The 10,411-nt window shown below is 46.8% G+C and overlaps 1 protein-coding gene across 2 annotated transcripts in view; it reads right to left on the reverse strand.

Annotated features, from left to right (window-relative positions):
* Positions 1 to 9,091, reverse strand: part of LMTK2 (lemur tyrosine kinase 2) — a 72,728-nt gene extending 63,637 nt beyond the window's left edge. The window contains exon 1 of one of the 2 annotated variants that reach the window (XM_043454774.1): positions 8,708 to 9,091. In XM_043454774.1, the coding sequence (XP_043310709.1) occupies positions 8,708 to 8,792 (85 nt within the window). In that variant the 5' untranslated portion in view covers positions 8,793 to 9,091. Of the gene's footprint in view, positions 1 to 8,701 lie in introns of both variants that reach the window. The other variant, XM_043454773.1, reaches the window with a different exon arrangement.
* Positions 9,092 to 10,411: the final 1,320 nt, after the last annotated feature.

Below are 10,411 nucleotides of genomic sequence, written 5' to 3' on the forward strand. Positions count from 1 at the left end.
TCGTGTTGTGGGGTTGGAGAAATCACCAGAAAAGTATTACAAATGCAGATTTCTGGGCCAATCTCCAGAATTCCAATTCAGCTGGTGTGTTTGGAGGCCCCCCAAATCTGCATTTCTACAAGCACCCAGCTGATCTTGATGTAAGTGATTCTCTTTTATAAAAACAGCTTTACTTTTTCCTGAAACATTTTCAGCTGAACTGATACTGTGGCCGGGACTGATATTGAACCAATGGGGGCCGCAAAGCAGGTGAAAAAGGCACAAGTGAACAACATTATAAATTTAAAGCTGCTGATGCTCGGTGACAGGCACATGAGGGTTTGTTATATTCATTATTCTACTTCTGTGTATGTTTGAAATTTTCCATAATAAAAAAATGAAAAGAAACCAAAAGCTCTGTAAAAAGATCAAAGCAAGGCTCCAGCCCTCTGTGCTCTTCAAGTGACTTGCCACTGGACATTTCATCTGAACTTTCACCAATTAAAGGAGTTGCCTGTAATTCCGTTCAGCAATTTCCAAAGCTGATAAGACTCCCTGAAGTAATTCTAACTGTAGCCTTAAGCTTAACAGGTTTCCCTCATCTTCTTCTAGATGAGGCTGCTCTTGGAGAGAGTAAATAAAAGCTTCCAACAATAATATTTGCTCTAAAAATAAAAATAACTTCTTGCCAGTACCATTATACCACAAGCACGGGATGTGTAGTATTTACGATGGTGTTAAGAAAAAGTTAAAAGGTGGCCAAGTGATAGGGTCCAACATGCACAGCGTCCGTCCCAGTCGTCCGTCCCTCCCTAAGAGGCCCTTGGTCCCGCCAAATCCCTCGCCTGCTCTCTCTTCCCAGCACCTGGCGTTAGGTACAGGAAGCAGAGGATCAAAACCCTGTTATAAACATCGCAGCAGCAGTGGTGGGCAAACCCGGGGCCCAGATCCCAGTTTCTAATATCACCCTCCAATAAAAGGAAGCCCTGGGAGACATGGACTGGAGCAGGGGAGCCCATAGCTTCTCACAGCACCAGAAAACAAGGAAGTGCTTGGGGAAAAAAAAAGATGGATATGTGTCTGCAGGACATAGGAGCCAACTGAAAGAGCTCCCAGTGGCCCATTTAAGCAGCAAAATAAATAACAGTATTGAATTATAACCCAAAGTGCAAAAATCAATATCCTCATGTGCATACTGATATAAATAATTGAATAAGGAAACACACGGGGAAGAACAGTTAAATCTCCTACACAGAATCCTAGGTAGCTTCTATAGACACTTCTCCCTCAAGGAGGTGGCGGGTTACTCGTGGGGGCCGGGCACACGCGCGGTACAGAGAAGGGGGTGTGTGACTGGCAGAAGCGGCAGCTGACAAACAGCACCTCAGCCAAGGGACCAGGGCCCGGTCGTCCTGAGAGCACACACCCCTGACATGACGTGATGAGAACGGCACTGTCACGCCGTGGGATTCCTCCCACACAAACACGGCATCCCAGCCTCATCCCGAGAAAAACATCAAACACGCACCAGCTGGGGGATAACTCTACAAAACACCCGACCAGTACTCCTCACAATGCCAAGATCACCAACACAGGGAGCAGACCGGAGGGGCCCCAGCAGATGTGACGACCAGACACACGTGGGACCCTGAAACAAGAAAAAGGACGTGAGGAAACAGGAAAGAACCCTGATAAAGTCTGGGCACTGACTAATAATCATGCATTAGAACTGGTTCCTGGTTGTTACAAGTGTCAAAAGGGAAAACTGGACAAAGGATACACAGGGACTCTTTGTACCATCTTTGCAACTTTCCTGTAAATCTAGAATTGTTCTAAAAGAAAACATTTACAACTAAAAATAAAACAACTATAAACGGCCTCCTTCCGGGTGAGGGACGGGGCTGGCTGAAGATAAAGTTTGCAGGAGAATGAGAGGCTCTAAGCTGACACCCTCTCCTCTTAACGCATGGACATTCGAGTACTGGTCTGGGGAACTCAGTTCTCCAGCACCACCTTCATCAAACTTCAGCATCACCCACAAACTTCAACTAAACGTGGGATACCACGCAAACATGAGCAATACTAAGGCTTGCAATCCAGACGAAGAGACAGGAGTTAAAACAGGTGGTAGGAAAAGGCAGTATCAGTCACTCAAAGTCGTGTCTGACTCTTTGCAACCTCATGGTCTGTAGCCTGGCCAGGCTCCTCTGTCCATGGAATTCTCCCGGCAAAGATACTGGAGTGGATTGCCATTTCCTCCTCCAGGCGATCTTCCTGACCCAGGGATCGAACTCTGGTCTCTTGCATTGCAGGCATTCTCTACCGTTTGAGCCACCAGGAAAGGCAGGGGGAGAGATAAATTAGGAATTTGGGATTAACACATTCACACATATTTAAAACAGATAACAAACAAGGACCTACTGTGGAACACAGGGAACCCTCCTCAATATACTGTAATAAGCTAAGTGGGAAAAGAGTTTGAAAAAGACTAGCTGTATCTATAACTGAATCACTTTGCTATACACCTGAAACCACATAACATTGTAAATCAACTACACTCCAATATATAATTTTTTTAAAAAAAGGTGGTATTTGGTAAATGCACATGGTAGGCTTGTAACACAAACCCAAAACCTTTTTTGATGACACAGCTCACCAGTAAGTTTTCTCTGTATTTCTTCCATTTCTTGTAAATTTGTTTACATAATCATACAAATGTACCAATGTATTCTATACCTTCAGAAAGTCAACATATTTTAAGGATGAAATGAAAATAAATTTAAAAGTTCCAATGTCAAAAAAAAAAACAAACAGTTCCCATGTTTTCATCCCGCATCCCCTGGAACCTCTTGCCCCACAAAGGGACACCCTAGGAGTTCATTAGGGGAAGCAAACACTAAAGTGTTGGTCGCTCAGTCGTGTCCAACCCTTTGTGACCCCATGGATTGTAGCCCTCCAGATTCCTCTGTCCAAGGACTTCTCCAGGCAAGAACACTGCAGTGGGTTGCCATTCCCTTCTCCAGGGGATCTTCCCGACCCAGGAATCACAGCCAGGTCTGCTGCATTACAGGCGGGTTCTTTACCATCTGAGCCACCAGGGAAGCCCAGCAATCACTAAGCCCAGGCAAAGAAAAAGGTCTTAGTAGGGAAACTGGGGTTGTAGAGAGGTTTAAAAGAAAAGACAAGACAAAGAGATGACAGCACCTAAGACACACAAGGGGAAGACTCAGGCAACTGCGAACAGAATGTGAAGCACTGGAAGATGGGAATCGCAACAGCATATTCTGCAAACTCTGAGCAGATCAATTTAGCCGGTAAGAAAGTGCCTTGAGGGGAATTCCCTGGCAGTCCAGAGGTTAAGACTGTCCGTTCCACTGCAGAGGGCCCAGGTTCCACTCCTGGCCAAGGAACTAAGATCCCACAGGCCTCTTGGTGCAGCCAAAAAAAAAAAAGTGTGATGGAGCAGGGTGAGCAGAGGCCAGGGCAGCAGAAACCCAGCTGCGATGACCTGCCTGCCCAACGCTGCCCAAGCGGGGGCTGGGGGCTACCCCAGCCCCACCCCAGCATCTGGGATCTGATCTGATGGTAACTCCAGCCTTTTAAAACAAACATAACATAGTAAAACGCAAAATGTGCCAAGCTGCCAAAAACAAAATGGAAGGTTTACCACCACCCGGCTGAAGCCCCAGGGAGGCAGAAGCGGGGCAAACCGCTCTTCCGCAGCCAGGGGAGAAACGGCAGGGGCTTTCAGAGGAGGAAAAGCACGCGCTGGGCTGTGGGTTCAGGCACCTGAGACGTCTGGCATCAGCTGTTCTCATGTTTCCCCACTTGAATCACAATAAAGTCAAGTGAAATTCGCAATCTCTGCACTGAGCTAACCTCTGCACAGAACCTTCTTGTGAAAGATCGAGGTTATTTTTCTGATATGCCTGTTCTCTCTGTGGCAAATAACTGTAATGCCAAGGCATGGTTCCAAATTAGTCATTCGCTACAATTTAAAAATACTTCACTCCAATATTTTGCCCCGACACAGCTTTCACCGCATTTCCTCAGGGTTCTTACAGCATCTTCATATCAGGAGTCACAGAAAAATAGAGATTTGAGTCTAAAAACCACCTCAGATACAGTAGTCTGTTTTCAACCAGGAACACTTGTCCAGCTTCTCCTTTCTATAATATCCCTTTCCCCGTGTCTGAGTAATACATAAAAATTTCAGAGTGAAGCAACGCTAGAAGCCTGCAAAAACACATGATTTTAAGAGTGAGTGAGTGAGAGAGAAAGGAGGTCTCTCACGTTCATCTCTCTGAATGACATTTTCTAAGGGGAAACCTCAGCCCTGGGCTGGTCCGAGCACAGCCCAGCTGAACCTGCTGCCTTCACGGATGCTTTCTGCGAGTGTACAATTTTTGTTTGGGATCAAACCAACTTAGATCGCCTGTGGTTCCTTTAAGTAAGTTAAAACCAGCAGTCGTTCACATCCAAGAGCTTTAGTCATCTTGACATTCAAAAACAGGTTTATTATATAAAAGCATGCTGATCCAGATCATCTTAAAAATTTCTAGCATAACTCCCCAAGGCTGTGAATTTCAAGAAGCAACAACACTCACACTTCGGTAAGCCAGATTTCTCTCTAAAGGGTCTCATCTTCACCCATCACAACTTGTTATTTTGAGAAACAAAGACTTTTTTTTTTTCTTAACATCTGTAAGTTTCAGGCACTCCATGTTTAAGCGGCTCCCATGCTAAGTTCCTTCTTTGACAATAGCACCTACCATTAGTCAACTCTATGACGACCCACCAAATCTACAAAGAAATCTACGTTGTCAAGGGTCTGACCTGTAACAGACGTGGCTAGCACGTGACAGCAACCCCTTAGGTAAATATCATCACCGTCCCTTTCTAAAAGCTGAGTGAGTCTAAGAAGCTCAGAAAGGCCAAGTGACGGGCCAAGGCCTTAAAAGCCACTGAGGCGGCCGAGGGAGGCCTCACACCCAGGCCAGCCCCAAAGGCCAGGTTCTGGTCGCAGGACCCGCTCCTCCTGTGACGGGCACATGAAGTTTACTCCCAACCGGGCTGAGAAGTTGGGATTCTTTTTATATGCCCGCGTGTAAGGACTTTTTTGAGGACTTGTCTGTTTAACCATTTCAGAACCTTGGCCATCCCCTACGTGACGTTTACATTACAGGGTGATTTTTTAAAAATTATTAGCTATACAGCCGCTATCTCTGTCTATGCCCACAGGAGACACGGAGGGCCCAAGGACTCTTTAAATTTCAAAAGAACTGCATCAACAGTTAGCAAAACTGCAGAGATGTGATAACGTCAATGCTGATACTACAAAGTTGCTGGCCCTATTTCCTATTACTAGGCAAATAAGAGTACTTATTTAACCCCAAAGTATCACCAATTGAAAGCAATTAACAGCGTTTCCAGCCTAAATCAGATCTCAAGCCTCACAGTCATACAGACTGACAAGAATCTGCACAAAAAACTTGTTGAAAATAATTTTTATTTCTCAGAAGCTGTTAAACAAAAATTCACACTTTAGAGAGCACTTCCTTTACTTCAGAAATCTTATTCAAGACACAAGCTTGTTTGTTTAAAATAAAAGCCCAGGTTTCACGAGCTAATGTTTAATCAATAACTGAGTCCCACCGGGTTCACAGACTTCCGTGAGGTCCTGTATCTGGAGCTGCTAAAAGCTTCCTCTGTGTTCTGTGACCTAACATGCCACAGAACAATGCAAGTGGGTGTCCCAGTCTCACCACTATCCTGATATTAATAACGAGCGATGGACTCAGAAGAATGCCTCACGTGTACCCAATCTTTCTTCATGATGTGAATTCAGAGTCTTGCAAAAGGCACCTAAGTACTCTCCAAGAGAAGAAAGCTAGGAATGACTTAACTGTAATCTTAGTTTGGTAACTGAAGTGCGCGTGTGTGTGTAAAAAACATTTGCTAACTGAAGAGTGTGTGTAAAAAACAGTGGACTTTCTCTCTTTACGTAAGCTTCCTAAGTGAGGACCAGCTCTTGCAGAAATACATATTCTCAGAAAAGGAGCCCTCCCCACTGAAGTGTGTGTGTGTAAACAACAGTGGACTTCCTCTCTTTATGAAAGGTTCCTAAGTGAGGACCAGTCCTTGCAGAAATAGATTCTCAGAAAAGGAGCCCCCACCCCAGGGAGGACATAAGGGACGTAAGTGATAAAGAGATCCACTGTACCCCCCAAATTCAACCAAGAAATGCCTTCATACCTGATGGCAAAGGCAATCTGCATATTCATAATGCTCACCCGTGACTGACAGGTAAATGATCTTTTTTCAACTTCAGAATCTAGAAACAATTTTGGATGACAAAGAAATCTTTGGATAAATGAACTTTAATTTAAAAGCCAAATTTTAGTTAACCATCTCATTTCCCCATGGCAAAGACTAAATTTCAAGTATTTTTTCCAACCTATTGTTGATAAGCCATGCTTTCTTCAAGACACTATTAACTAGTTAGAACTTCAAGCAGCATTAAGACCAAGGGGGCAAAGACCCAACGCAACAAATCTACTCAGAATCTGAAAGTGGCCAGACTTCCCTGTGTAAGGAGTACAGGCCCCAGCTAATCAAAAGCTTGAGAGTTACTGTTTTCAATGTTTAACTGTTCTTTTATCTCCCATGTATATTCCAGAGGGCTTCCTCTTTCTTGATCATCGAGCTCACTTATCAGGACTAGCTCAAAGGTTTCTTTCTTTCTCTTGATCTAATACATCTTGGTCAACAATCCATCTCCATTACCACTATTAAAAATCTCTTTTGAACGGAAATACAGACTCCCAGATCTATGTGAGATTGTGCGTCCTTCCCAATAATTTAACCCCGGCAGGTACTTGTCATCCATATGTCACAAGTCTCGCCATAATGCCATCCAAGCAACAAACACGAAGGGAAAATCTACAGGAGCTGCTCTATGTCACCAAATAGCTCTTTATGTCTTTGTTAATGCCAAGATTTGATATTTCTATTTATGGATTAATTTTCCTGATTGCTTTGTCTCACTCCAACAAAAACGTCAATTTTTTGACTCATACCTCCATAAAATTTTAAAAGAAGGGAATAAAATACATGTTAAGAGATTTATAGGCAGACACATTTCCAAAGGTTCCTACATAGAATCTGTTTTCCAAAATATGTACAAATTCAATGAAGTGCAAAGTCATCTGGACACTTCCTGAATCCCTTCTGCTTGCATATTCTTTATCCACTATCCTACTCTGCTGCTAACTTTCCATTTCACCATGAATATCTTTCAATATCAACACTGACATTCCTCCCTGTAGTAGACTATAGGGAGGTACTTCCCAGGTACTTTCTGGGACTCTTACCTGGGCTGCCTACACACTCCTCATAATGTTCACTCTTCTTATCTATCAGATCAGAAAACATTCACCTCACAAATATTTGATTTAAGGCAATGGCAGAAATTTAGTGATACACTACATGTTACAATGATAACAGTTAATACCCCACTAAAGGGCACTCAATGACATAACCTGGTGTGTCTCTGGAAACAATTATATTTAGCTTCCATTGTAGATATGCTTGAAAAATATGTCTTTACTAGAGACAGTACCTTCCACATTCTGTATCCAATTAACATCATTCTAAAATAACTCTTCACCTCAAGAGTATCCTAAACAGCCAAGAGACTTGATATGGTAAAACAGAAAAATCACACAACTAGGGGAATCTAAGACCTGGGTTTTGTGGCTCCACCTACAATTTAGCTGTGTCACCTTGGGTAGATCATTGGACCCCCAGGGCCTCACTATCTTCAACTGCAAAACGATAAAAATTGTACTAAATTTTCTTTAAGGCCTCTTCCATCTCTAAAATTCCATGATTCTGTGAAATTTCAGTCTCCTCTCAATTCAAAGATCAGCAGCAGCAGGTAACATCAAATTAGCCTATTTTTTTCCCTAAAAAAAAATTATCCAACTTGAGATGCTTTCCTGGATTGAAGTTTTATCGGGGAAAATAAACCACAAACGAAAACGATGGGAGAAAAATAAAATCACACACTGACATGGCTAAAATAGAAACTTCAATCACCCCCTGGGCCATTTTGTCAATAGTTACTCAAAGGCTGCTACTCTAATCACTGGCTTCCTAAAATAAAGATATTTATAGAGCTGCTTCCTTCTCATCCCCAGAGATCCAATTCGAATAAAAAGCACAGCGTTTTGAAATCAATTGACAACTTCGGAAAGAGTTTCAGGGAGAGAAGAGAAACTCTGCGCAGCTCTCCAAAGTCATTTGCATTAAAAAGTACGATTAAGGCTTAAGAAACGGTTCTTATTATAAGATGTGAGGGGGGAAAAAAGCACAGGAGGCAGGTGACATCTGGGGAAGGAAGCAGAACTGCCGGGAAGCGATGTAGGCTGAGGACCTTCGGGCAACAGGTCCAGAGCCGGGACCGCAGCCTACGCCGGGGAGGGGATGGGGGCTGCCGCCCGACGAGCCCCATCCGCAGAGCCTCGCCCCCGCTTCGGCCCTGAAGAGGCAGCCCGCCCCCACCTCACGCCCCTGCGGCAGAACCTCCCTCAGCACGGGCTCCACCAGGCCTGCCGCCCCGGGCAGGCCCTCCGCTTCCTCGGCGCCGAGGCCGGGCCGGGCCCGCCGCCTCCACCCCGGCCGCCCCCCGCCGCCGGGTCCCCGCCCGGGGCCCGCTCACCTGCACCTGTTTGCGGAAGTGGCGCGGCCCCGGCGCGGCCCACGGCCAGGAGCAGGAGCAGCAGCAGCGGCGGCGGCGGGGGCCCCGGCATCTCGCCCGCCGCGCGGCCCCGGGGGCCGGCTCTCAGGTCGCCTTCCCTCCTGTCCGTCGGTCTGTCCCTCGGTAGGTCCTGCCTCCCTCCGCTGCCTCAGCGGCACCCGCGCCGGCTGCTCTCGGGCACGCGTCGCTTCGGCCACACCTCAGCCCGGCTCCTGGTCCGCGCCCACCGCTCCGACCTCGGAAACACCATCCTTCCCGCCCTCCCGCCTGCCCGCGCCGCCGCCTCTCAGCAGCAGCAACGGCAACCGCTCTGCGGAGCCGCGGGCCCCGGCGGCCGCGCTCCCACCGCCATGATGGGCTGCGTCATGTGACGTAGGGCGGGAGGGGCGGGACGCCGTGATAGACAGCCCGTCCCGCCAGTCTTCAGTTCCACACCGGCTCGGGAGGCCCCGCCCACCGCCCTGGCGGCGGGACGGTGGCCGCCGGTGCGCCCCCTGCAGACACAGGCGTGCATGGGCAGCAGGTGATGCCAGCAATTTTTTTTTTTTTTAATTTTTTTGGAAAAAAGGTAAGTATAAGAAGACGATGAAAAGCATCCAGAATCCGTCCTGAATTTTTTTCTCAGTATTTTAAAAACGCGTAAAAATAGGCCCCTTTTGTCTTCAGCCTTTTTTACTTGTAATAGGCGTTTTAGACTCTTCTTAGGTTGACCTATTCAGCCACCGAGGAGCTTTGGGCTTTTTTATTTCAGTTTGACAAGAATAGAATACTGTCTCCCCTTGCGCCCGCTAATTCGGCTCCTGAGCTCAAGCTGTTCCCCTTGACAACGGTGCCCTTCCTGTCCTTTCTTTGCCACTTGGCACACTCCCTTTCCATGGTGGAGACTCACCTGAAGAATACAGTCATCCAAGGAGGCCTCTCCCAACCCCAGGAGAAATGACTGTCACCTCCTAGTGCGCCCGTGGCCCTGGCCCCACTGCTATCCTGGCTGCCAGGCTGTATTGTTCCTGTGACTGTAAGCTCCCTGAGGACAGGAACGGTGCATGTGTCAGCTGTGGGTGCCTGGCACCAACGGGAGGCCTGGCTCCAGGAGAGATTCTCTACAGGAGTAGCGCCTGGCCTGGGTGCCCGCCTCTCCCCACCAAGAGAAAAGGCCCAGCCAGTAGTTGAGGAGAGACCATCCTACTGCAGAGAGGCGAGAGAAAAAATATTTTCCAGGTAGAAGTAACAATGAGCAGAAGCTTGGAAGTTGGGGAAATGCTGGGCTCTTCCGGAGAGCGCACTCATAGTCCGGTGTGTACATGAGAGGGACTGACTTGAATCTTATCAGATGGGGCACTACCAGCTGGCGGCAGGGGGGCCTCCCCAGTTCTCTGGACTCCTCAAGTCCATCTCGAATGCCAGCTCTCTGCGGTGCTGATCCCTTCAGGACACACAGACCATGCCCAGGGAGTATTTGTTGGACATATAAGGCAAGACAATAAACACCTAAGTAAACAAATAGCTGGAATGTGGAAGTGCCGGGTTAAAGCATCCATGGCTGTCTGCTGATCTCTATGTGCAAAAGGAAAGGAAGGCAAAGGTCGAGAAAAGAGACACAGTCACCTGTTGTGCTTCTACTTTCTACTGGGATCAAGGAAGCTCTGGACTTCAAGTTTCAGGGAGCCGGGG

This window comes from Cervus canadensis, chromosome 32, assembly GCF_019320065.1.
Source record: "Cervus canadensis isolate Bull #8, Minnesota chromosome 32, ASM1932006v1, whole genome shotgun sequence".
NCBI lineage: Eukaryota > Metazoa > Chordata > Mammalia > Artiodactyla > Cervidae > Cervus > Cervus canadensis.